Below are 27,946 nucleotides of genomic sequence, written 5' to 3' on the forward strand. Positions count from 1 at the left end.
AGGGTCCTGAAGGGGTCTGTCTACACTGCAATGAAACACCCGTGGCTGGCCCGTGTCATCTGGCTGTGGCTCGCAGAGCTCAGGGCTATACAATTGTAGTGTGGACATTCAGGCTCAGAGCCTGGGCTCTGGGACCCCATGATCGGGGAGAGTCACCTCACAATCTGTCATGTATTTATCCTCCCGCCTCCCTGTGAGGCAGGGAAGGATTATCCCCATTATACAGGCAGGGAACTGAAGCACAGAGCGGTTCAGGAGCTGTGGGGGAGCAGAGAACCGAATCCTGGTCTCCCAGGTGCCAAGCTAGTTCTCCAACCAACGGACCAGCCACCTCTTTTGTGTGGGGGTAAACCACAATTACTGAGGGGCAGGTGTAGTGGAAACTGCTTTTAACTCAGGTTTTTTAATTAACTAGAACTCCAGCTGGTGCTGTCTCTTACCTTCCAGGCTGGCTGTGTGACCTGGGGCAGTTCACTTGGTCTCTCCGTGCCTATCTGTAATATGGGGCTGATAACTCTTCGCTCTCTGTCTTATAGGGGTGGTAGGAGGCTGAATTCATTAAGGTCTGTAAGGCAGTTCTGAGAGCCTCACAGGGAAGATGACATAGTAAAGCAAAGCAGCAGTTGTACGTACTGTAGTACATGATCTGTCTGCGTCACGCTGCAGGCAGGAGATAGGTGAATGCGCAGCATTTCTGATTCCTTCTGTGACAGGTGATAAGATCAGCTGCTGTTCTTACTTTCTTCTTCTTCTAGTTCTTCAGTCAGCAGCCAGGCCGTGTGCTCGCTAAATATGCTTCCTACATAAATGCATGCAGGGCCCCTCACTCCTTTCCGCAAAGAGATGCCTACTCTCTCTCATCCCACTCTCCTAAAGGGCAATACAAATGATCAGCTCTGCTTGTAGAGAAAGGACCTGATTTTTAGCTGATCTTTGAATGAGTCTCCCTTTCCACGCCATAATTTTGCAGTTACAAAATAATTTCCAGTCCAGTTTTATGGAAGCAACTAATTGCGGTGGCATAATTCATGTCATTTCAATGTTGAAGGTCCCTAGTTTGCAGGTGCACTCAGGTACTGGGACATTTTAATGTCCTAAAGAGCATCTGTGAGTACAAGCTGTGGATGCAAATTGTGCCTGCCATTATTCATACCCCCAAACTGTGGGCACAAAAATGGAAGCCGGGCTTTGAAAATCTGCCTCTGAATGTGCTTGCTATTTTCTTTAATGGTTGGGTAAATGAGTTTGTTTTCTGCATTTGCATAGCTTATATGCTTGTCATGTTTTTAAACCTTTGCAAAAAACATGAAACATGAGATACTGATGGGAAGCTATTCATTGTCTTATTGTGTGTTTTTTGCTTTGGGCTAAGGATTGAATGATAAGAAAACCAACAGCCTTGAACTAGAAGCAGATGATTCACTTATCCTGAGGCATGTGGTAAGACCCTGAACATGGCCACAGAAAGTTTTGCAGACTTCTTGATTAAGCTCAAGGAAATCCACGAGAAGGAAGTCCTAGGTAAGAAGAAACTCAGGATCATTTATGTAAAGAGGCAAAAGATAATTTCTTTTTAAAGCTAAGATTGAAAACAAAGTCAGACCTTTCTGTCTAGTTCCAGATAACGTGAGTGGGGGAGATGTCTGCAGATGAGAGAGCCAAGGAAAGGAACCCGCAGCTCAACAGTCCCTTCTAACTGAAGTGTCATTTATCAGGGCCAGTGAGAGACATGAAGGCAGGGTCAGATGATGGACCCTAGAAAACAGAGGCTAGTGATCTGGATGCCACTTGGTGTTCAGGAAGCTCTAGGGTTTTAGACATCCCAGAATGCAAACCTGAGCAATTTGGGGGTTTGATGTCAATATATTAGCACTACTAGAAGGCAGGGTTGTCCCAAAAAAAGCCTGGATAACAAGTGTAGCAGATAGAGCCCTGGGAGCCTTACAGAACGTGAGGTTTACTGTGGAAATCAGCCACCCTTCATACCACAAAAAGAAACTCATGGCGACTGCTATTTTTATGATGTCTGATTTCCTGTCCTCTAGAGTCCTTTCAACGTAGTATGATACAATTATACACCCCTCCCCAGTCATGTGGAAGGTGGTGCTCTGTACAGAATAAACCTTTGATAAAATACTCCCACCCAAGAAAAACACAGCACCAAGGGATTCCACTTCTATCACCCTCCTGCTTTGTGGTCTGTGTTAAGTCTGAATTTCCTTGTTGGAAGCACTTGGTATTATCAGCAGGGCCTTCAAACTGGTGTAGAGTAACATGTCGGGGAAATAAATAAGGAGTTGTCAGGAAAATGTAAATGGGAAGTAGTTTACCTATTACGACACTGATATCTGACTTCACGTGAGACAGTCACTGGACACTCATTTGAATAGTAAATGATCAAAGGGGAAGAGGAAAGAAGCAAAAACCCATCCTGAAAGATAGTTCAGGATTAGCAGGGGTGAGAAGTCTTTGTTACAGTAGATTTGAGAGTGAGGATGAATAGTTGATTTCTTACAGCATTAACAGCTTATACATTATTAAAATCAAGGCCATTGAGGAACGAAAACACATCCTACTACTTCCTATTGTTCTGGTATTAAAGGCATTTCCAGCATCAACTTTCTGGATAAAACTGTTCTATTTTGCACTATTCTGGATTATAAATACAATCTCACCCTCTGTAATTCTACACCCTGTGATGTTTTAAAGGATGCTCTTGAGCAACTCAGACCCCAAATTTAGGTTTTGCATAAAAAAAAAAATTGTCTTCAAATCAATTTTTTAGTTGGGCTAAAAATATTTCAATCAAAGATTGTAGGATTGTGCTAGCATGAGAACTAAAGCTGAATTAACAAGTGATTTTTCAGTTCAGGAGCCAAACAAAAAAATCAGTTGAGATTGAAAAGCATCCAAAACGAAACAAAAAAGAAAAGAGTTCAAAAAAGAAAAAGAAACTAAATGATTTTTTTTCATGGTTTCATTTTGGTGGTGGTGTTTAGCACCCTCTTTTGTTTTTGCTTTGTTTTAATACATAAATATAGCTAAATTTCTAAAGGAAACATCATTTTAAAATGAAAAGTCTAAATGTTTTGTTTTGAAACTAACAAAATGAACCATTTTGACTTTTTTAATCAATATTTTTTCAGCCAAAACTATTTGCCAAATTTGACCCAGAATTCAGTGACTTGAAAAATGCTTTTTTTTTTTTTTCTTTTTTGTTGGCAAATTTACTCTGAGCTGAAAATATTTTGCCCAGCTCTAGTGAGAACCAGCTTGTGTAACTAAGTAGAAACAAAAGTAAAACTGACTAAACTGCTTTTATCGTCCCAGCAGAGGGAAATGCAAACACAGTAAATGATTAAAAGGAAATATATATTTTTAAAATTATTACAGTTATAATAAACTAACAACACGGGCAAGGAACTTTGTTTTTCAGAAATGAGATTTTAAAACTAACAGTGTCCTTTTAAGTTTCCGTGTTCTGCTAAAAGTTATAATGGTACATTCTGTTTGTGAACTGTCATGTAATTTGCAATAAATGCCCATCTCCTGAGTCTTCATTAATTATTCCAGGACTACAAACAAAGCTGACAGAGCTGACAGCCGAGAGGGGTCGGTGAGTAAAGTGGGTTTTGTTTTGTACTCCAGGCTGTGGTAGTAAAATTCTGTTGAAGGGATGGGGAAGGGCTGCATTATTTACTCACAACATTGACAGCATCTGCCCGAGGCTTAGGTACCCTTAACATCTGTTAAAAGCCCACAAACTAGAACAAGAAGACAAGCCCAGCAGTAAAATCACTGTCTTCTTTTAATTTAATCCATAAAGCAACCAGCAATGTCCTTACAATGGAAGGGTCTTGAATCAGTCATCTAGCGAGGACAGTTCAGATTTACCAAGATGTCCACTCACAGCAAATCTGCTGATGAAGACTTGTGGATGCTGTGGGGCACATAAAGAATCACTTCTGAGCCTCCTGCACAGGCGTGCGTAAGAGTTCAAAAACTCTTTGCAATGCCTCCAGTCAGATTCAACCAGAGAGATTCTCCTCCCACCCTACCCCCAGTGGGTGTTTCCTAACTTTTAAGTGTGTGGCTTTGTAACCTTAGGTGCACACATAAGTTTGGGTCTGGGTGTTGGATTGTGGGGTGTGTGTGTGTGTGTGTGTGTTGGTAATACTATATACTTAGGCTTGGCAGATTTTGATTTATATATATATATATATAATGTATATAATTTATATATATAATATATAATGTTCATGGATAATATCAATGTTTATTTTAAGCACTTTTTAATTTTTATTAATTTAAATTTTCACAGTTGATAAATTATGGGGAGGGTCAGGCAATAATTATTTAGACATTGACATTGCTAGTAGACATTGCTAGTAGACATAGTACACATTGATATTCAAAAAGCTTCATCACTGTTAAAACACAAACTGTCAACATCACATGTCAAAATATACAAAGTAAATATCCTTACATTAAATTATAATAAATTCTCAAGCAGCATTTTTCTTCCTTTGCCTATCTGTAAATTTTTATTCTTACCGATGGAAATATTTTTTCATTAGTTTGTGTGTACAGTGAAATCGACATTTATTAACATTTACCAATAAAAATCTATACCTTCCAAGCCTAAATATATGGAAATGACAAACCAAGTGGGGGTATCCAAGATTTTTATCCTATTGAAGGTTTCATCATGTATCCCCTGGGCTCTGAATCTGATTCCATCCCTTGTTGCTAAAAGAGTCTTTCATCCCTGCCCCTCTGGTTCACCCATTTTTGACCTCAGAGGAGTTTTTACCCTTTTGTATCCCATTTTGTTTATCCAATGGGAATTGTGAATCTTTCACCAAATTGCTCTGGTGCCAGCATTTAATATGTTTATATCCCCATCCATCCAATGCACTTACCGCTACACCGAGTAATAATATTTTAGTAATAAAAATAGCACGAGTGGCATGACTAGATAAATCCTGCCTGCTGACAGTACATTGAGAGCAAAGCAACAGATATTTGGGGCAAATTCAGTAACCTTCTTGTTTTGTCCCATGCTGTCTCCTGAATTAGAGATGCCCAGAGAATTGAAGAGCTATTTGCTAAAAACCACCAGCTAAGGGAACAGCAGAAGGTCCTTAAAGAAAATGTAAAAGTGTTAGAAAACAGGTAAGAAGGGTGGGTGGGTTGGTTTTGAACAAATGGATCCTGAGAGGCCTAGTGCTGTTTTGTGCCCCATAGGATACATGCCTACAGAGAGCTTGGTTTTCAATGTCTTTGAAATGAGTGGAAGATAGCATAGAAACCTTTTTCTCGCACTAACTAGTGTTAGCAAATTGAGAACCCCTGGGGCCAGATTTTTTTCTTATTTACAGCAGTGTAAATGCAGTAACTCCACTGAAATTAATGGAGTTGCATTTGCAGTGATGTGATTAACAGGAGCATCATATGTAATACACAGGAGGAAATTGTCCTGCTCTTCTTGGCATTGGTGAAACCTCAGCTGGACTACTCTGTCCAACTTTGGGTGTCACACTCGAAAAACTGGAGAGAGTCCAGAGAAGAGCAACATGAATGATAAAAGGTTGAGAAAACCTGACCTATAAGGGAAGGCTAAAAACACTGGGTATGTTTAGTCTTCACTGAAAGGAGATCTTCAAATATGTTAAGGGCTGTTATAAAGATGACGATGATCAATTGCTCTCCACGTCTGCTGAAGGTAGGGCAAGAAGTAAGAAGTCACCAGGACCAGATGGTATTCACCCAAAAGTTCTGAAGGAACTCAAATGTGAAATTGCAGAACAAATTGTGGTATGTAAGCTATTGCTTAAATCAGCCTTCGTATCAGATCACTGAAAGATAGCTAATGTAATGCCAATTTTTTAAAAATTCTCCAGAGATGATCCTGGCAACTATATTCTGGTAAGCCTAACTTCAGTAAATTGGTTGAAACTATAGTAAAGAGCAGAATTATCAGACACATAGCTGAACATGATATGTGGGGGAAGAATCAACGCAGCTTTTGGAAAAGAAAATCATGACTCACCAATCTATTAGAATTCCTTAAGGGTGTTAACAACCAGGTGGATAAGGATGATCCAGTTGATATAGTGTAATTAGACTTTCAAAAAACCTTTGAGAAGATCCCATAACAAAGGCTCCTAAGCAATATAAGCAGTCATGGGATTAAAGGGAAGGTACTCTCATGGATCAGTAACTGGTTAAAAGATGGGCTGGGAATAAAGGGTAGGAACAAATGGTGTTTTCACAGTAGAGAGAGCTAAACAGCAGGGTTCCTCAAAGATCTGTACTGGGACCAGTGCTGTTAAACATAAATGATCTGCAAAAAGGGGGGTAAATGGTAGGTGGCCAAGTTATACAAAATTACTCAAGATAGTTAAATCCAAAGCTGACTGCGAAGAGGTACAAAGGGATCTCACAAAACTGGTGACTGGACAACAAAATGCAGATGAAATTCATCGTTGATAAGGATAATGTAATGCATATTGGAAAACGTAATCCCAACTATACATATCAAATGATGGGGCCTAAATTAGCTGTTACCGCTTAAAAGAGAGACCATGGAGTCACTGTGGGTAGTTCTCTGAAAACATTTGCTCAATGTACTGCAGCAGTCAAAAAAGCTAACAGACTGTTAGGAGCCATTAAGAAAGGGATAGATAATAAGACAGAAAATATCATACTGCCTGTATATACATCTGTGGTACCCCCACAGCTTGGCTACTGCCTGCAGTTCTGGTCACTCCTGTCAAAAAAGATATATTAGAATTGGAAAAAGTACAGAAAAGAGCAACAAAAATTATTAGGGGTATTGAACAATTCCCATATGGCAAAAATTTAAAAAGACTGGGATTCATCAGGTTAGAAAAGAGATGACTAAGGGTATGATAGAGGTCTATAAAATCATGAAGGGGATGGAAAAAGTGAATAAGGAAGTGTTATTTACCCCTTCATATAAAACATGAATCAGCAGTCACCTAATGAAATGAATAGGCAGCAGGTTTAAAAGAAACAGAAGGAAGTACTTCTTCACAAATGCACACTCAACCTGTAGAACTCATTGCTAGGGAATGTTATGAAGACCAAAAGTATAATATGGTTCACAAAAGAATTAAATACATTCATGGATAGGTCCATCAGTGGCTATTAGCCAAGATGGTCAGGGAAGCAACCCTATGCTCTGGGTGTTCTTAAACCTCTGACTGCCAAGAACTGGGGCTGCATGACCAGATGCATCATTTGGTAATTCCCTGATCTGTTCATTCCCTCTGAAGCATCTGGCACCAGCCACTGACAGAAGACCAGATACTGGACTAGATGGACCATTGGTCTGACCCAATCTGGCTGTTTTTATGTTCCTAAGTAATGGGCTTAATCTACAGCAAAGGAGATTTAGGTTAGATATTAGGGGAAACTTTCTAACTAGAAGAGTACTTAAGCTCTGAAATAGGCTTCCAAGGGAGGTTGTGGTATCCCCATCACTGGAGGTTTATAAGAACAAGTTGGACAAACACTTGTCAGGGATGGTCTAGGTTTATTTGGTCCTACCTCAGCACAGTGGGGGGTGGTCTAGATGATCTTTTGAGGTCCCTTCCAGCCCTATATTTCTAGGATTCTATATAACTGAGAGCAGAATCTGGGCCATGGAATTTATTGAAACTTCTTTCACTTATGTTACTACCACCTTTAAAAATTCAGATCTCCACCTGATTGCAATAGGGAAGAATTGTGTGTGTCTACACGCTGTGTCCAAAGGTTCATTCAACTAGATGTGTGGATTTTTGCCCAGCATATCACTGTCGTGCTGCAATGAATGCCAGTTTTTGACATTGTCTTGATGCTGTAGATCAATCTCCACAGTTTCACTTGCTCATATAACAATGTTTTGATAACTTAGCTGCTTGGCTTTGGGGTTTTTCGTTAAGGTTGAGAGCAGGTCTCTGTGACAGATGCATGGTTGCCCAGGAGCTCGCCAAGAAGAAGCAGAATGAGTATGAGAACTCCCACTTCCAAAGTCTCCAGCACATCTTCATCCTAAGTAAGTACTGAGGTTAAACAGACCTTCACCTTTGCCCTGCTGACATTTTGCACTTTTGTACTTTAAGTGTCTACTGATCATTTGGGCACACTCGCATGTGCAATCCTGCAGGTCCAATGGACATGTGTCCGGGGGGTGCAGATCTGAACATCAGGGCCTAGGAAAATCAACATTTCCTATAAACACTAGGGATTTTATCAAAGAGATTTCAACACAGAATTTTGCAAATGCATATGCATATGAGCCAGGCAACATCAGCCACTTATCAAGAGATCCATTTGGCAAGGTAGAGGCTACACTCTGGACAATACAGGAAATTTACAGCAGCAGCTCCGCTCTGGTAAATGAAAATCAAGCAATACCTATGATTAATCTCCTGAGCCATTGGCAGCACACGAGCACTGCACACGCCCAGGATATTTTTCTCTCTGTTGCTGAATATCCATGGGGAAGGGGGCTGCGGTGCTTTTGTTTTGCTTTGCTTTTGGAAGGAAAAGTGTCAGCAACTGTGTTTATTTTCTCATTATGTGTGTGATCTTCCTCGCTCGCTGTATCTCAAACGCCACTTTCACAGAGAGGTGTAAAAGCTGGACACTGGTCATATATCTCCTTTGTACTATAGCTGTTTGTTTGTAATGAATGTAATGAAGCTCTATCCTTCATTACCACTTTGCTTGTTGTAGCAATCACAAAGAAGCGCTTCACAGCCTAAAGATCCCAGAGTTCTTTAGGAAAAGGAAATGGAGTTAAGACTCCTTTGGAAATCTGGCTTTTAATGTCCCGGTAAAGCAAGCAGGTCTCCTGTTTAAAGGTCTCATCCCAAAGCCTCACCCAGAGGAAATTGCAAGGAATTCCACATCATATTTAATATACTGTCATACCCACATTGCACAGCAAGCACATGCCTTGACTACTATTGCAAAGAGGCAGGTACCTCTATGTCACAGCGAGGGGTGCCGTCAGCGTGAGGAGCAGCTCCTGGCTGAAGCAGGTGCTCTGGTGGAGATGAGACGCTGTTTACTAATAGAGGTCAGCCTGCATTACTGCTCTGCAGGATCATCTCCAGAAGATGACGCTTAAAGGAGACACATTATAGAGCCAAACCCACTGACTGATTCTCTAAGGCCATTCCCAGAGGGCAAGCTGCCTTCAAGAGCATGACTCCCAGCTGTGACCTCACCGTAGATGATAATGTGTACCCGAGGGCAGACGCAGGCGTTTTAGCCCATGTATATTGCAATGCATGCTCCAATGGTGGGAGGTGGAGGATATTGAGCAAGCCAGGTCAGTGGCTTCCAACCTTTCCAGACTACTGGACCCCATTCAGGAGTCTGATTTGTCTTGGGTGCCCCAAGTTTCACCTCACTTAATAACATCTTGCTTACAAAAATCGGACATACAAATACAAAAGTATCACAGCACACTGTTACTGAAAAATTGCTTCCTTTTCATTTTTATCATAGCATTATAAAATAAATTAATTGGAATATAAACACTGTCCTTACATTTCAATGTATAGTATGTAGAACAGTATAAACAAGTCATTGCCCGTGTGAAAATTTAGTTTGTACTGACTTCGCTAGTGCTTTTTATGTAGCCTGTTGTAAAATTAGGCAAATATCTAGATGAGCTGATGTACCCCCTGGAAGACCTCTGTGTACCCGCAGGAGTATGTGTATCCCTGGTTGAGAACCACTGGACTACAGCAAGGAAGTTTGTGTTGCTCTGGATTTAAGGGGAGGTAGCTGTGGGCAAGGAACCCTGTGGAGTTATAAATTCCCACCTTTGCCACATGGTCCGCAGTGCTGGAATGCGTGCTGTGTACATTTCTAATGGGGGAAAAATCTGCAAGCGTTTGACCTTAGACAGTGTTTTGAGCAGGCTTTGTCTGAGGGATGCCAAGTGTCCTTCTGAGCCACTTCAGATGCAGAGCGCTTGGCATCTCCTCTCTGGATTTCCGTGGAGGGTGGCAGGAAAGATTTCACCGACTGCCTGGTGGTCACGGCAGATCTGTGCCTTGTTGCTGTAAAGCTGTCGCCTGTATTTGGAATCAGTTGGGTTTTGTTAAATGCTTGTCTTAATCCTGCCCCTCAAAGGCTGTCTCCGCAGGCCAGCGTTCCTCTCCCAGCCTCTCGCCAGCGAAATCCATGTCCAATCCCTCACCTGCCGCACTCAATGTCTCCCTCTGCAGCTAACGAAATGAACAGGCTGAAGGAGGAAAATAAAAACCTGAAGGAAGAACTGAAGAGGCTACGAAGCCTGGAGTAAGCTCCGTTCTGGGTTTAAGTCACGGGGTGGGAGAGCTCCCCTTACACCCTAGGCACCACTGAGCCAGCCCAGGATGAGAACCTCCTGGCCCAGGGAGTGATGTCCTGTACAATCTGCATTGTTGTTTTTATTCCAACTTCCTCGTATGAGCTCTTTCTTCCTCCCCTCACCCATCTGCCCACCTGCAGATAACAGAGACTTTTACCAAGTGTTCATCTTCAGCCTCCTTGGATCCAGGCAGAATTGATGCATGGCCCCTGGTGATGTCATGGGGTGGGGGGATCATGGGCAGTTCAGAGAGTTTCCTGTCCCTGGGTTCCCCTTTAGTCTAGTTCTTCGACTGAATAGTGATTGCCCCACTAGTGAATGGGAGAGTAACCCCCTACTCTGTCTGGAAGTGTATCCTGAACCCCTTGTCTCTGAGACTTGAGGACCAAATGGTACATAGTGCACCGTAGCTAAAGTACTAATTATGGGGGGCGAAATCCTGGCCCAGCTGATGTGAAATGGGCGTTTTCCCTGGAGTTCAACGGGGGCAGGATTCAACTCCTGTTTTTTCATATCACCAGCTTCATCTCAATTCCCAGCCTGAGTAACTCGGTAGAGAGACCTATTGAGATCTAACACCTCTTGGCAAAGCCCTTGGGACGTTTGGGAAAGGCAGAATTCTGAGGCAGTAGAGTGGATCAGCAGGAAATGAGTCACAGTTCACATGGGAAAACGAACTGCGAGAGAGAGAATCAGGAGGAATTAGAAGGGGAGAGGATGTTTGTTACAAGAAGTAATGAGCAGAGCGCTATGGTGAAAGCTGAGTAACATGTCAGGTTAGCCAACATATACAAATCAGCTCATTCCTCGGCGGTTTAAAATGGATTAGCAGAGAAACATGCTTGCTTTGGATCCCAAATGTTCCATCAGTTTCACGAGAACTCTCCCTTTTGTATCTAGTGTCTCTCAAATGACTGAAGAGGTTTCTAGACCTAGAACTGGCTTGCTTTACTGAACTGGAGCGGTGCAAAAGTTTGTAGCAAAACCTCCCTGCATTGGGGCTTTATAGCTAAAGCGAAACCCCTGCCAGAGTCACCAGGTTTGTCACAGAACTGTGAGAGAAGACAGGCCAGTCGTTGGCCTGCACTGAATTCACACCAGCGTCATGGCGACCTGTGAAATTCTGCACAGCCGACTAAGGAAATTCAGCTCCTTCGACTGAGTTTTGCTTTCAGATGGTGTCAGGGCTGCACAGAGGTTTTTGGGATGCAGAGATCTGCCCTATGTGCAGGCGGGGGAGGGGGGGGCCACTCCCAGTCCCACCTCCCCCGGAGCTCCAGCACTGTTTCAAGTGGTATCCCCAACCCCTGACCCTGCTCCTACCTCCAGGTTCTCGACCTAGTAGGTCATCCCAGGCCAGGCACGATGAGGCTAATGGCAGTGACTGTGGAATCAGGGCCTGGCCGGGGAGAGCAAGTTGCTGCCCTCTCTGTTGATGGCAGGTGCCAAACCTGAGTGGCACTGCAAAGCCTGTGTGCCAGGTCCCAATGACTCTCACTCAAATTTGGCCTGGCCACCCCTCCATCATTTGGGGACCTCTTCAAAACCAATGTCCCAAGGCAAAGTGCTCCTCTTGCCCTCCTCTTTGGGTGGCCCCGGATGGTGCATTGGTTCAGAGCAAACCTCGGAGTGAAATGCAATTGTGATGAGCTGCAACGGAAGAAGATGTTTCCATGAGTCCGATCACCTTGCTTCCCAGGGCTCTGAATTGTTGCACATTCAGCTGAGACAGCCCAGAGCTACATGCCAGGGTAGCCTTCAAATTGGTAGTTTCTGTCTCATTTTCTCCCCCATTCGTTTTCTTTTCATTGCAGCAGTGACAGAACAAAGCACCAGAGAGCCCTCCCCAGAGAAAGTAGCTCCACTCCCAGCTCACCATTGGCTTTATTCTCCCCAGTAAGCCGGAAACCCAGCACAGACAAAGCACCCAGCAGAGAAGCAGAAGCAGGGTATCATGAACTGCCTGGTCAACAGCTGGGAGAAGGTATATACTGCTGGCTCCAGCCTCGGGGGCTGTAGGGACCAATGGCTGGGCTGCAGCCGTGAGTTATTCTAGCAAAGGGTTTTGGCTGCATCAAACAGGGGCAAGGCCAAAGTCATCAAAACCCCAAGATGGACATTAATATCTGGGCTGCATGGAATTGCGTATCAAATAATAGATGAGCTGCAGTGCTTGAGTGGAAGAAATTCTCCTGAGTGTCATCCATTGCAGAGGATGTGTGGGAATTGTGAGTCTTTCCCCTTTATTCTTGGCAGCCTCCCTGCAGAGAGCCCCAAGGGGCTCCGTCTGGAATCGAAAGTGAGATAAAGAGCTTCCTTTTTCAGCACGGGCCTCCAAAATCACATGCCCACTGTTTAGCATGCTGCCGATTGTACCCCAGTGCCGGGCACACCCCTGTTTGTGTGCAGGCCACCATTTGCACAACAAACCAGGCCACTGATTTGCATGCACCTGTTCATGCACTTTGTTCCTTCCTCCTTCCCCCCAGCCCCACCGTCAGTTGCACAGGCAATAGTGAGCATAATACAACTTCAGGGGCTGGCTTGAATCTGACAGAAAACTTGGCCCCAGATAGTTAGAAATCTTCCTTAGGGAGCGTTTGGTACCATGCCAGCTTTTAATAGCTGCAGTGTGCTGACTGATAGCCAGGTTAGCAGTCTGGCTGGCCAGACTTTTTAGACTGCTGCATTACAGTGCCACATGGAGATGGAACAAATGGGAAAAAATGCAGGGCATCCTCAACCGCGTTCTGCTCAGCTTTGGCAATGACAGCTTATTGCCTTTGTTTTCAGAGAAGTCTGCAGGATGGAGAAGTTCTCTGGGCAGTAGGATTTCTCCAAGTGCTGTCCTCCAAGAAGCACATGCTCTGGAAATGGTAAGAGTTCCCTGGGGATACCTACCACTGTCAGTCTGTCCTCGTCAAATTGATCATCATTCCCCCGGGGACCTGATGCTTGATAAGCTGTGACAGGGATGGAATGACGAATGAAATGGAGGCCCATGGGGTGAAGTGACTTGCCAAGGTCACCCAGTACATCAGTGGCAGAACTGGGAAGTGAACCCACCTCCTACCAGGTCTCCTGCTGATAAAGTCAGCATCTCAGCTTTGCTTTCACATTTATATTCCATCAGAGCCTCAGGACTTGCCTAGCAGCAGCTGATGATTATCCTGTGACAGCATTCATTCCTCTTCAAATCACACTGACTCCCCTCTGAAGTATGTAGCTGGAGAAATCTCTTAGGACTGAAATGTAGGACTGATACAGTCATATCCTGTGTGATATTTGCAGAGAGGCGGGGAATCCCTGTTGCTGTCTCTTCTGAGCTTGTTTATCTTTCCTAACCTTCCACCCCTTTGAAGCGGAAAATGCATTTCAGCAGAGGGATCCAGCGTGGGGTGGAGTGCTGGACATCGTGCCCCCATAGCTAAGGAGCCATAGCATTGAGTCTCATGATGGGAAATCAGATGCACACATGCTTAATTCTGGCACTGGATCCAGTGATCTGAATGCCACATAAAATATGAAACAGCAAGTGAAGGGGGGTTTGGTAAAACTGCAGGCAAGCTGTGAGAGTAGTTAATAAATATAAACAGTAGAGGCTGGTGTCATCTGAAAGTGGGTAGGCAAAGATGTCAAGTAAAGGCTTGTTCAAAGCCTTTTTACAACAACAGAAAGATTATTCTGTACTGGCCTCAGAACAGGAGTCCCCCCTGGAAATAAACCAGTGAAGTCAATGGATGCTATAAGGTCATGCAAATTGGGTCTAATGGTTTGACCAAAGGACTGGGAATCTGAAGGATCTTGGCTAAGCCACTGCCTCCTGGCTTGACCTTAGACAAGTCACGTGACTTCCTGTCTGTAAGTCAGTGCAGCTGGAAAATAAGGAATAAAGTAGGACCTGCTGAAAAACATGATGCTGCATTGCAATGGAACCTGCTTGGGGAAATAAATGGCAGTATTATTTTAAATTCCAAGTATCGAAGAAGCATTCAGCTGTTCACTGGAAACTAATTTTTTATCACCTCTTGAATGTAAATTGATATACGAGAAAATGTGACATCACTAACAAAGACCTCTAGTAAGCAGAGTTTTCTGCTGTCACCATTTTTTGATTAGCCAGGCTTCTTTCACCTGGGGATCGTTTCTGAGAGTCCTTTAGACTAAGCTGAGCTTTAAGCCCAATAGTCCCGGACATGCAAACGCTTCTCTTCTGCCTTTAGACTTCCCAGAGAATAGCTAACCAGCTGCATGGAACCATCGCTTTGGTGAGACCTGGCTCCATACCTTGCCTCCCTGAAAAACTCTCTGCAAGGACAACAACGTCACCACTGGCAAGAAAAACCTCACTGTTCCTGGAGTGTGAGCGCAGCCCCAGCCATGAGGCGTGAGTAACATCGTCTCAGTATTGATATGTCTCCAATATCATACTCTCCTGGGCCTGATCCACAGCTCACTGAAATCAGGGGAAAAAATCCCACTGATTTCAAGGGCTTTGTATCAAGCTGCTGTTGTGTTACTGGTGGGTTTTCTTTTTGTTTCCCTCTCTCCATCACTAGCTAGTTCTTCCAGCCAACACATATACCCCAGGAAGATCCAATCCTCACAAATTTTGGAGGTTAGGCTTGCATAAGGCAAACCAGGCTGGAAATCTCACAAGAACAGACTTTTTCTAGAGAGTCATGCAAGTATTCCAGGCAGAAAACACCAGGAACCTGGTTCTTATGCTATGTATATATACCTCAACAATACCTTATATACACCTCAACAATAGTCTCATCAACCTCAATGGGTTTATTCCTGAGCTACACCAGGGCAAATGAGAGGAGAATCAGGCCCTTAGAGAACAGCCTGTCAAAGTATCTCAGTCCTTCTGCAGTTGGACAGCACTGAGAATGGCAGAGATAGCAGCCAAGTGAACCAAGCTCAACATAAAGAAAAAACGTTAGATTTGAGCACTGGGCAGCGATTTCCACTGCTCCTTATCTAATCCACTTGGCTTTTCTGTGGTGCTCATTGCAGCAGCATCTGAGCTCCTCAATTCCTATTAGCTTTAATGGCAATTAGGGCTGAGTGAGGCAAAGAGACTCATTCAGAGACTGTAAGTTCCCACAGCAAAAACCTAGCTTGGATGCATTCTCAGTGAAGAGGGATACTGCCAAATGCCGAGCAACAGTAACAAGCAGGGACTTGATTTACACAGGCAGGGTTTTCTGAACACAGTTTGCACAGCTCACCCATTGCTCAGGCCTCTGTAAATGTGGCTGTAGCACTGTACAAGTTAGTATGTTGAAGGAAGGAGGAAAAACTCTATCAGCAATGTAAAACGATTGGGCTTTGGCAGCCTGGAACTCTTTATCTTCAACTGGATTGCATTTTTAGTCTGCATTTTTCCATGTCTGTTGTTCCAGGTTCCCCTAGCCATGTCCATAAAGGATCTGAGTCAGCTAGGGAGACTTAGCGCTTCAGCTCAAGCTGGAGCAGCTTGTTCTGGAGGTTCCTCTTTCAATCCTTGGTGTGGCAGAGAAGATGGAGGCCATCACATCTGCTTCAGTGCACAACTGATGGTACCCAGCTGGTAGGCACATGCCCATTTTTGCAGACATGCAGGCAGGAAAGTTGTGCACCCAGCTACCTGCTTTGCACACCCAAATGCAAATTTTGCACAGGTGTAATTACCATAGGTGAGACCTGCTGTATGTGTGCACAAGTGGACATGCAAAATTTCGCTCCAATAGACCATTCTCTACCAGTGTAAACGGGCAGAGCTCCATTGGCTTCGACAGAGCGGTGCAAGTTTACATCAGCAGAGTAATTTGGCCAATCAGTGGCAGCACATGGAAACCAGGTGCTAAAAAGGGACATTGTGACCGTGAGGCGACCCATCTGGAAACTTGCGTTTGATGTGTTTGATCATTTCTGTTTGTTTGTTTGTTTGTTTCATTTAGTTGCTTAAGAACAAACAAACCAGATTCCCACAAAGAAGCTTCATCCTATGAAACCCTACAGCTGACCACCAGGAAGGAGCAGCTTTGCCTCCTTAACCAGCATTTCTCTCTGCACCAGTTTGGACTCAGGAGTAACTGCGCTTCTGCCGACAGGGAAAATAGCTTCCCAAGTGACTTGTTCCAGACCAGAGAGGCTGAGGACAGAACAAGGCTGCCGGAGGAATGGGACGATCAGGCCGCCATTTTAGAACTCCCTGGAGCGGTGGTGTACATGCGGGACCAGCATTTGGAGGGGAGGCTTCAGTTTCTTAAGCACAGAGAGAAGCTCCAGTATCTGCTGGCACAACAGCATCAGCAAGGATTCAGAGCCAGGATGGAAGGCGACCAAAATCCAGCCGCTCCTGAGGAAAGACTCCTTCCCCCACAGCTGAGTGCGACCGGGGGGTGCAAAGAAGAGAGGTCATTCCCGGAGGGCCCTGTAGAAGGGAAAAGTGTTTGGGTAAGCAGGGAGAACACAGAGGAAAGGGAAAAGGCAGAGGCGGCAAGAGAATATCTCCTAGACACACCTCTGGACCTGTCAGATTATGGCAGAGGGAGGGAAAACCTGAAACCTGCCAGCTGGCGCACATCCCCCAAGCAGTGTGAGGCTGACAGTCCAAGTCCAATCCGTATGGAAAGCCCTACTCCTCAGACAGGCAGGAGCTCCAGCGTGCTGCAGAGAGCAGAGTGTGAGAACTCCCACCTAGCCTTCCGCCAGCTCCGGGCAGCCAAACCGCTGCACGTTGGCAACGAGACGGAACAGTTCAGTGCCAAAGAGCACGAGACAACAGCGGCAACTTTGGTGAGTACATCTTGCATTGGCATCTGCTACTCCTCCAGCGGGAGGCTGTGGTCGGCAGTCAGCTTGCTGGGCTGCTGGCGCTTCTTTGCTGAGAGCAGTTTAAAATGGGCATTAGCACTATTACTGAAAGTTACGGCCTGGTGGCTCTGCAGTGGCCCACAGTGCGTGAAACAGGTTGGTGGTGCCAGTCCCGTCCCTAGTGGACAGATTGGCACATTGCAAAACCACCACGGGAACTGATCAGCATCATTGCTCTGAATCTCAGAGGAAACTGAGGACTGAATGGACCATGGAAAGTAATCTACCCTCTAGCTCTCAGGGTTTTATTCCTCCAGGTTAGGACTGAGGTGCATTGACAGACTCTGTACCTGCCACTGCCCCTGTTGAATCTGTGTGTAGGGGACACCAGATTCCATGGCAACATCCCACAAACACACAGAAACTCCTATATGATGCAGTCCGGGGGGGGATTGCCATGCTGGAGCAGGGGACCAGGTTTTTTTCACCACCTAGGAAGAAGGCAACATTTCTAGCAACAAAGGCATTGGCAGTTCCTCCCATCCATTTGCAACTAATGTAGCACTTGCCCATGTGTTACAGGTCCCTTCCTCACAAGGACAGCCCATTGGCAAGCTAACGTTGTGTGATCCTGCAACGGATCCGGAGATCAGGGTGAGAGTGTCTCTTAGGGCACAGAAGCAAGAACCAGCTGCTCAGCCAGGTAAAAAGACCCATGCAAAAGCAACATTTGAGAAGGCAGGAGCGGACAGTGTTTGGAGCATGGTGTGCTGGTCTCCTTAGCACTGGAAAGTCTATGGGTGGGGCTTCCCAAACATGCATGTCATATACTGCAGTTGTTTTCAATTTTGTATTGTAAATACCACGAGGAAGACTTTCAAAGGCACAGAGGTCACCTGGGCGTCAAACTCCCATGGCAGTCAGCAGGAGTTGGACACACAACTCCCATTTGTGCCTTGGAAAATCTCCTCCAGTCAACGATTTTCACACCTGCATGTCTGAGCACGAGGCTCCTAAATTCATGTTTAGGCACCTAAATGGAAGTGGCCTGATTGTCAAAGGTGTCGAGTATCTGCAGCTCCCTAGCATAAAACAGAACAACCTCAGGGCTGCTGTACTTTGTGCCAGTCATCAATAGACCCCCAAAGGCAGTTCCTGCAGCTAAGGATCACCTCTAGAGTACACCCCCGGCTATGCCCCCTTTCGCACAGACGTGTCCCTGTACCAGCAGCCAGCAGGCAATTATCAAGTGATCCATCCCTTGTACTCCAGTCCCAGCTTCTGGCAGTCAGAGGTTAAGGAGACTCAGAGCAGGGGGTTACATCTCTGACCATCTTGGCTAATAGCCATTGATGGACCTATCCTCCATGAACCCATCTAATTCTTTTTTAAACCCAGTTATACTTTTGACCTTCACAACATTCCCTGGCAATGAATTCCTCAGGTGTACTGTGCGTTGTGTGAAGAAATATTTCCTTGTTTGTTTTAAACCTGCTGACTATTAATTTCATTGGGTGACTCTAGGTTCTTGTGTGATGTGGAGGGGTAAATAACATTTTGTTATTTACTTTCTCCACTCCATTCATGATTTTATAGACTTTTATCATATCCCCTTATGTCATCCCTTTTCTAAGATGAATAGTCCCCGCCTTTTTAATCTCTCCTCATATGGAAGTTGTTCTATACCCCAAATAATTTTTGTTGCCCTTTTCTGTACTTTTTCCAATTCTAACATACCTTTTTTGAGATGGGGCAACCAGAACTGCACATAGAATTCAAGATGTGGGTGTACCATGGAATCATATAGTATCATTATGATATATTCTGTCTTACTGTCTGTCCCTTTTCTAATGATTCTTTACGTTGAAAGCTTTTTTGACTGTCGCTGCACATTGAGCAGATGTTTTCAGAGAACTATCCTTGATGACACCAAGATCTCTTTCTTGAGTGGTAACAGCTACTTTAGACCCCATCATTTTAGTATGTATATTTTGGATTATGTTTTCCAATGTACATTACGTTGCATTTATCAACATTGAATTTCATCTGTCATTTTCTTGCCGTCATCCAGTTTTGTGAGATCCCTTTATAACTCTTTGCAGTCAGCTTTGGACTTAATTATCTTGAGTTGTTTTGTATTGTATGCAAACTTTGCCACCTCATTGTTTACCCCCTCTTCCAAATCATTTTATGAATATGTTGAACAGCTCTGGTCCCAATAAAAATCCTTGGGGGACCCCCACTATTTACCTTTCTCCATTGTGAAAACTGACTGTTTATTCCTACCTTTTATTTCCTATATTTTAACGGCCTTGTCTTCCTTGTACTTCAGCTGAGATCTCACCAGTCCCAAGTAGAGTGGGACAATTACCTCCCGCGTCTCACAGACTACACTCCTCTTATAACACCCCAGAAGGATATTAGCCTTTTTCATAGTTGCATCACACTGTTCCCCCATATTCAATTTGTGATCCACTGTAACCCGCAGATCCCTTTCTGCAGTACTTCCACCCACCCAGTTATTCCCCGTTTTTCAGTTGTGCATTTGATTCTTTTTCTTCCTAACTGAAGTACTGTGCACTTGTCTTTATTGAATTTCATCTTTTTTATTTCGGACTAATTGTCCAATTTGTCATGGTCATTTTGAATTCTAATTCTGTCTTCCAAAATGCTTGCAACCCCTTCCAGATTGGTGTCATCCACAAATTTTATAAGCATACTCTCCACTCCTTTATCCAAGTCATTAATGTACATATTGAATAGTAGTGGAACCAGAAAAGACCCCTGTGAAACCCCATGAGATACATCTTCCCAGTTTGACAGAGAACCATTGATAACTATCCTTTGAGTACGACCTTTCAACCAGTTATGCACCAACCTTATAGTAATTTCATCTAGACACATTTCCCTAGTATTCTCCTGAGAATGTCACGTGGAAGTGTGTCATAAGCCTTACTAAAATTAAGATATGTCGTGTCTACAGCTTCCCCTTCTCATCCACTAGGCCAGTAACCCTGTCAAAGAAGGAAATTAGGTTGGTTTGATGTGATATGTTCTTGACAGTTCCATGTTGGCTATTACTTATAAGCCTATTATCCTCTAGATGTTTTCAAACAGATTGTTTAATAATTTATTCCGGTATCTTTCCAAGTATCAAAGTTAGGCTGACTCGTTTATAATTCCCAGATTCATCTTGTTCCCCTTTTAAAAGATAGGTACTATCTTTGCCCTTCTCCAGCCCTATGGGACCTCACCTGTCTTCCATGATTTCTCAAAGATAATCGCTAATGGTTCCAAGATCGCTTTAGCTAGTTCCTTAAGTACCCTAGGATGAATTTTGTCAGACCCTGCTGACTTGGATACATCTAACTTACCGAAATATTCTTTAACCTGTTCTTTCCCTATTTTGACTTGCATTCCTTCCCCCTTGTCATTAATATTAACTGTGTTAAGTATCTGGTCACCTTTTTTGTGAATTTTCACCCTTAGTGAATAATTTTACCTTTTTTTAGTAATGTGAAATAGGCATTAAACACTCTGCCTTCTTGATGTCCTCCATTATTAGCTGTCCTTCCCACTAAGTAGAGGACCTACGATTTCTTTGTCATTCTCTTGCTCCTAATGTATTTATAGAATCTCTTCTTCCTCACCAGTATGCTCCAGTTACTCGGTGCTACTCCAGCAATGCAAGGCAGCCGTAAATCCAGCTTAACTGGCCAGTATTTACAGCTGCTGTGTGGCACTGGGCAGCTGGTGCATACTGATGGCTTGGCTCCCAGTCTCTGAGCTGTGGCAGCATTTCTTGCCTTTTCATTTTGAAATGTCTTTGGTATTGATGTACCAGTGACTGTGGCTCTGATCAGTGACCAGAGCTAGGACTATGGTTCTGAATAATGCCTGTGAGGCGGCTATGGATTGTTACTGCCAAAAGCGATCAGTTAACCTTCCCTTCCTGTTTCCCTAGAGGAGGACGACGCAGAGTCTATGAAGGAGGACTCCGATGAGCCCGACACATCTGACAGCGAGGTTTGCTTCCTTTAACCAACACATACACCTAGTGCAGTCCAAGTCTGGCTCCTCTTTAAGGCTTGAAATTTCAGTGGTGAAAGTCAATAGGAGAAGGGCCCTTTGAGGAGTCCAGGCTACTCCTGTAAGGCAAAGCTATGCTACAGTTTCCAATAGAAAATGAAACAAAAAAGGCAACCCAAACACCATTTCTTTCCTATTTCCTCAGGCTGGAGAGGGCTCAGGTGCTGTCTCTGGGTTGTGAGAGACGTTCTGCCTTTGCTTTCTCACGCAGTTTCTACTGCATGATGGAGGCCTGGTCTATGCTGCTGCCAGTGGTCGATGGGAGATACGCAATGTAGATATGTAATGTAGCTTGCATATCTCCCGTCGACTTACTTACGTTGCCGTACCGCTGCATCTCCACTGCACTGCGTCGACGGGAGACGCCCTCCAGTTGATGCAGCCTTACTTTTTTTTTTTTTGGAGGTGGGGGGGTTGGATTAATCTCATCGACTAGAGAGCACTTCCAGGACCGATTGAGCGGGTCTCCACAGCCTGCTCAATCGATCTCGCTGCATCAATCCATGCAGCCCAGCAGTGTAGACATACGACGTGATGAAACACGTCTGCCTAACATCATATATTGAGATGGCAGCTTGGTCTCCATTACATGCCCAGACACCTCTCTCCCTCCCCTGCCCCCAGTTCCCAGCCCATCAATAACCGATGGAGATTTCATTCCTGATATCATTTCCTGTGCTCGGTTTTGTCCAAGGGAATCCCAGACATCTGGCACAATTGTTTGCAGAGAAAAAAGGCTTCTCAAGCCACAGGGGAATCCCTTGCCTTTAGCCTAGTTTGGTAGTGCTGGTAACATATTGACCTCATGGAGAAATACTGCACATCCAAAGATAAGAGGAAGATGCTTTACTTTTCCTGGAATATCACATTTTAACACCCTGGTGTTTCCATGGCAGAGAGGTGGGTCTCTTTAGCAGGATCCTCGAACCCTGCCTTGGGACAGTTGCATCAGCAGTTGCGAAGCATGGAATAGTCACAGAGCATCCAGATGTGAGACTTGGCTGCCTTATGAAGGTGCCCATTGAGATGGGGAGGAGGTTGCAGGATGAGTCAATTAGGCCAAGATAAATAATAATAATATTGTAGCACCGAGCAGCCCCAATCACGGACCACATCCCCACTGCGCTAGGTGCTGTACAAACACAGAATGAAGAGATAGTCTCTGCCCCAAAGAGCATACAATCTAGGTAGACAAGACACAACAGATAGACGGAGACAGACAGGGAGCACAAGGAAACAATGAACTGGTATTGGTCAGCATGGTAGGCAGTGGTCTCTGCACACTAATAGCCTAACAGCAGGGAGGGCCCACCTTGGGAAACGTTGAAGGGAGCTGTTTTTCAAGGGTGAGTGCTCAGTACTTACTGAAAATCAGGATCTTTCCAGCACATCAAGTTGGTCATCCAGAATTACTAGTTGCAGTTTGGAAATCTTGGATTCAATATTCTCTAGCTCCTTGGGTGAAAGGCGCTAGAGAAGGGCAAAGTCATGGGATTATTCTGAGCATCAAATTCACAAACAATTGCAAATTAGCACTGTGCTGTAAGGGGCATTAATGAATCCAAGGGCTACGGAGGGGTCATCAGAAGTTGGGTTGTCCAAACACTGACCAGTTTTCTGATTTAATTAGGCGGCTGCCACTTATGAACATGAAACCCACCAAGAAGAACATGCAGAAGGAAAACATTTGTGCACAGAGGACAAGGATGAGGCCTTGCAAAAGAAAAGAAAAAGAGGGCAGGATCCAGAGACAAAAGGTATGCAGAAAGATGGCCTGCTTGTAAAGAACCAGCTAATAAAGCCCAGCTTCCATTGTCTGAAGCTAACGGATATGAATCCCTTTGCTACCTGAAATGCAGTCCTGGGCCTCAACACTAGCGAGGGTCATGACCCTGTTTTGGATCTGGGTGTGGTGAGAGGAGAGGCCTTGAGTAATCCAGGATGGAGGAGGGGGCAACTGGGAAGGTCAGGGTCTGTGAAGCGCCTGGCAAGCTTGCAAGAATTGGAGCCCTGCCGGTTCTCTTGTATTTCTGCGCTCTAGAGGAGGTCCTTCAAGCCAGGGCAAAGGTGCAGCGGGCTAAATCTTGCACTGCTGCTCTCTGCTGTGGATTCAGAGAGAAGTTCCCACACCAGATATGATGGTGATGGGTGTGGCATAAGAGTATGGACAGAGTTTTACAAGCAGTAAATCTTTTTGAGAAAAGATTAATTGGTGATAGCGCAAGGGGGGAAATGGACGTCTGAGAATGAAAACATTTTATTTTTCTTCCTTTTCTGTATGATTTTTCCCCTGGCAAATTTTCGAATGTCATGAGTGGCAAACCAACTTGTAGCATAGACCTCTCCAGGCCTGGAACTGAGAGCGATTGATATGTTAGTAGGGTGAGATATTGTTTGCCAATGCTGAGTCTCAGTCAATACAATGGAGCCAGACTCTGTCAAAAGTCTCCTAGTGTTAGCTACAACTAGCCAGTATGAGCCTGCTCCATGAGAATATAGGAATTGCCAGAGTGGATCAGAGCCGAGGTCCATCTAGTCCGGTATCTTGTCTCCAACTGTGGCCAGCACCAGATGCTTCAGAGAAACTTGCAATAATCCCACAGTAGGCAGATGTGGTATAATTAGCACCCAGGAAGGTCTCATTCTGATCCATAATAGTTAGAAATTGGCTTAACCCCTGAGACATGAAGTTTTGACCCTTTCCAACACTCTCAGGTTGCACCAACCATTATAACTCTGGGTATTCTTCTTGTCCATAGAAACAGCCAATCCCTCGGACTTTTCTGAGTTCTTGTCCTCAAAGACATTCTGTGGCACTGAATTCCACGGTCTAGTCGCACACTCAGTGACAAAATATTTCCTCTGATCAGCTCTGACTTTGCTACCTTTCAATTTCATTGACTGTCCCCTTGCTCTTGTGTTATGAGACAGGGAGAACAGAAGCTCCCAGTCTCCCTTCTTGGGCTGTCACCTAAGCTTGAAAGGGGGCTTGTTTAACAAACAACATCCGCCCCACCCACCCAGCCCCTTACCCTCTAGATCATCCATTATTGATATACTTTTATCATGTCACCTCTTATTCATTTCCCTTCCAAGGTAACAATCCCAACTTTTTCAGTCTTACTTCAGAGGAGTTTTTCTGATCATTCTCATTGCTCTTCTCTGAACTCCATCAGTGCTGCACATAGTATCCAGATGAAGGTGTTCTACTGATTTATAGAATGACATTATGATATTCTCCATCCTGTTCCCTTGTTTTGCCTTTAACTTCAGTGAGATTTGGATAAGGCCCTATATACAGCTACTCCAGTGACTTATACTTGATTAATTAGCACTTTAAGAGAAATACACGAGGGGCATTCAGCCCTCTTCCTTGACCCATCATGGGCGTGTTTGCTTCCACTGCACAAATGTTTGCCCAAGGTGATTCAGTGGAGGTTTTTTGGTTCCTTATGATAAGACACGCTACACTGTACATTGGTAACGAGTGTATCTCCAAACAGGGAAGCCCTTGCTAATGGTTAGCCAAGCCAGCTTGGGATAGGAGTGGCTGAGAGAGCACTTCTTAACACCTAAGCTAATAGGTGTACGTCTTAGTGTTTGTTTAGCCAATACTAAGAACTGCTAATTGACAGAGCAGGTGAAATACTCCACAACGAGTTATTGACATTCGGAGAAAGCTTCCACACAAACGCTGTTGATCTTTAAGCATGGCCGTAGGGGTCTCACCTCGCTAACAATGGAATGTGTTGTACTGGGATTTCCTACAGGTGAGTAAGCAGAAAATTGTCCTCGATAAGGCGAGATACATTGCAGCAGGCCTGTCAAGGTTTAAATACTGCTCCATCAGAAATGACGTGCCATGACCCTCCTTGTGCAGTCAAAAAAGAAAGGACGGTGTTGACCGATTGAAAAATGTATAGAGAGCCGTCACCCAAGCTTAAAAGGGGGCTTGTATAACAAGCAACAGCCACCTCTCACCCCAACCCCCGGCCTTCCTGAGATGCCTACTGAGGCTGAAAATGAAAACTTGATCAAACAATAGAGGAGCTCCACTTAAAAACAAACACCAGAGCAGAGCTTTGGAAGCAGTCAGACCCAGGGCAGAGGTGGAAATGGCAACGCAGACCAGCTGCTGGGAATCTTCAAAGGCCTGATCCTGCAGGATTGGGCAAAGTTGTGCAGAATTTGGAGACAGACAAGATCTCTTAGGTCTGTCTGTCAGGGATTATTGATACCCAGTCATCATTGCTGTATTTAAACATTTCCTGGGCTAGATCCAGCCACCTGCTAGTGCTAGACTGTTTGCAATGCTTTGTCCAGTTTTACCATCAGGGGTTCAGATTACACAGCCAGGTGAGACAAACACATTGAAAGAATTTGTATTAAATCTGGCCAGATTTTCATGTGAGGGGTGCAGTGTGACTGGCTGCACATATTGGTGCATCTGAATTAACCATGTGTGCATGCAGTTAGCTGACTTTTGCATGTCTGCATGATAACTCTGCACGCAAGTTCAGGAGCACATTTTGTTTGTGAAAATCTGGCCCCTAATTTTCTCTTCACCCGTTTCCTGTTAGCATCCAACTCACCATGGAAAATAAGGGTCACATTTACCAAGAGACAAGACACATTTGTACCTGTCTAAAAAGAAAATTTACGCACCTGGCTACATTTGTGTACACAAATCCAACATCCAAGAAAAGCTTTGCATATGGAAATACCTCTTTGCACACAATGGCCCACAGAGACGACCCAAGCCTGCCAATAGTGGGGGCGCAGAGTGAGGGCAGCCAGCTTCAGCAGTTTTACTGAGCATGCTCAGTCCGTATGAGGCTGCTCAGTACAAGACGAGCTACAAATCTGATGTGGCACATGACCCTGCATGCCCCTTTCCCCCCATGCATTGCCTCTGATTGCCCAGTCTGTGCAAACAAGTTGGCTTTGCACACAAATTCAGGTGCATGCATATCCCAGATTTCTGTACACATTCACTAAGTCAACAATTAAATATAATATAGTGCTGATTGTTCCAGCCTCTGGCTTTGTGTCCTCATTTTTTCAATGAATGAATGATACCCCCAAAAGTGAACACACGTCAGTTTTTTTCATACGCCAAACAATTTTTCATACACCAAATAATTAGTTGTAGATCTATCCATTGGAAGCCAATGAGGGTCTGGCACATACAAAAGAGATGCACGCACTATCAGGCGCACACTCAAAAAGTGGATGTGCAAAATTGCAGACTGGATTGAGGCTGCCTGAAAATCCATCCCTAAAATTCAATCAATCAGTCTCACTTTTGTTCCAGAGTCAAGTTATCTTTCTACTTCTTATCCACTCCTGCTGCTGTTTTTCAGATTCACAAGTCTGCGAGGGATATTTAAATCTCATTAAAATACCTGCGTTTGTGGATATTTAAAACAAAACTGAAATCAGTTTCTATTCCTCTGTAGTTTGCTACACCTCATTTGGTTTAAACAATTGATAGTTTGGGCCTAGAACTTGTTGACCCTCTCCCATTAATAATGGTCTAAACAATCCATTGCTATGTGGTTAACTCCTGTGGTCATCTTCCTATTAACAGCATATAGGAAGATGATGAGAGGAAGGAGGAAAATCAAAGCTTGCCAAACTGCAGCTGATGCACCAGAAATTACAAAGGAAATGGAGAACAACAGCTCTGCCTGCAGCAATGAAGTCTTTGAGGAGACCTAACTGAAAAGTGCAACAAGAAGAAAGATCACAGACACTGCGGACTGGGGGGAGAGGCTTGGACTGGGAGCCAGAGATCCCGGCATTTGACAGCTCTGACAGTGACTCCCGCTGCAACTTGTGCAAATCACGGAACCACTCTCTCTTGGTCTCCCCATCCGTGAAATGGGGATAAAGACATTTCTCTAGCTCATGGGGTTTCCAGGAGGACTAATTCATGGCTACATGGACAGCACTTTGAAGATCCTTATGGAGTGCTAAGTATTATTGCTGTGTCGGAGGCATGAAAACATAGGTGCAGAGCTGAGAGCAGTATATCGTGGCAACAGGGAACCCCACAGCAGCCAAAGCAACCCATAATATCTGAGCTTCCATTGGTTTTACACAAAGCCTGCAGAACAAACAGACCTACCTGTGTTTTTCTCACTCTCAGACAAGAGCAGAACCTCACTGGAAAACGAGTGCCGGTGATGCCTCCTGTTGATGGCACAGCGCTGACACAACAAGTGTTATCAGAAGAAGGGCCAGAAGGGAAGCTGTATCACTACTCGTGTCTTAGGGTCTGATTCTCAAGCACCCCAGTTCTACACTGGTGTCATGTCACTACTGATTTAAGGCATGATACAGCACCTGGTTGGATCAGACCCTTATGCTGGTATCTGTAGAGAAGAACTGAGGCCTTAAATGCAACGTTGCTTTGGAATGCTGGAGTCAGGACAAGGAGCAAAGACTTTAGAGGAAGCAATGGCCTGTCATGGCATTTCATACAAGGAGAAACACTTCAAGGGGTAATTACAAAGACAAGCTGATGGTAGCAGAGATACACATGTTTAACCACCCATTTTTGAGTTTCTGGCTGTAAGATAAAGGAAGGTGAACAGCAGAACACATCAAACAGTTAATCATGATCAGACCCTGTTTTCCTAACACATATAACATATGTTGATTAAA

The 27,946-nt window shown here is 44.4% G+C and overlaps 1 protein-coding gene across 1 annotated transcript; it reads left to right on the top strand.

Moving 5' to 3' along the window:
* Positions 1-1,454: 1,454 nt before the first annotated feature.
* RBBP8NL (RBBP8 N-terminal like) lies at positions 1,455-27,944 on the top strand. The gene is made up of 13 exons (XM_067554617.1): positions 1,455-1,521; positions 3,574-3,616; positions 5,080-5,175; positions 7,953-8,065; positions 10,257-10,329; positions 12,199-12,365; positions 13,175-13,257; positions 14,605-14,768; positions 16,330-17,170; positions 17,771-17,891; positions 21,153-21,214; positions 22,908-23,034; positions 26,868-27,944. The coding sequence occupies exons 1-13, from the start codon at positions 1,455-1,457 to the stop codon at positions 26,996-26,998; spliced, it is 2,088 nt and encodes a 695-aa protein (XP_067410718.1). The 3' UTR covers positions 26,999-27,944.
* The last annotated feature ends 2 nt before the right edge of the window (positions 27,945-27,946 follow it).

Source organism: Emydura macquarii, unplaced genomic scaffold (assembly GCF_026122565.2).
Source record: "Emydura macquarii macquarii isolate MOO-44397 ecotype Brisbane River unplaced genomic scaffold, CSIRO-AGI_Emac_v2 contig_1483, whole genome shotgun sequence".
In the NCBI taxonomy this organism is placed as follows: Eukaryota; Metazoa; Chordata; order Testudines; family Chelidae; genus Emydura; species Emydura macquarii.

Excerpts from the sequence above, each read along its gene's own strand:
- RBBP8NL (XM_067554617.1), top strand. The coding sequence starts at position 1,455 with ATGGCCACAGAAAGTTTTGCAGACTTCTTGATTAAGCTCAAGGAAATC. Across the intron at positions 8,066-10,256 it reads CCAGCACATCTTCATCCTAA|CTAACGAAATGAACAGGCTG; the intron begins GTAAGTACTGAG and ends CTCCCTCTGCAG. Across the intron at positions 17,171-17,770 it reads AGACAACAGCGGCAACTTTG|GTCCCTTCCTCACAAGGACA; the intron begins GTGAGTACATCT and ends CATGTGTTACAG.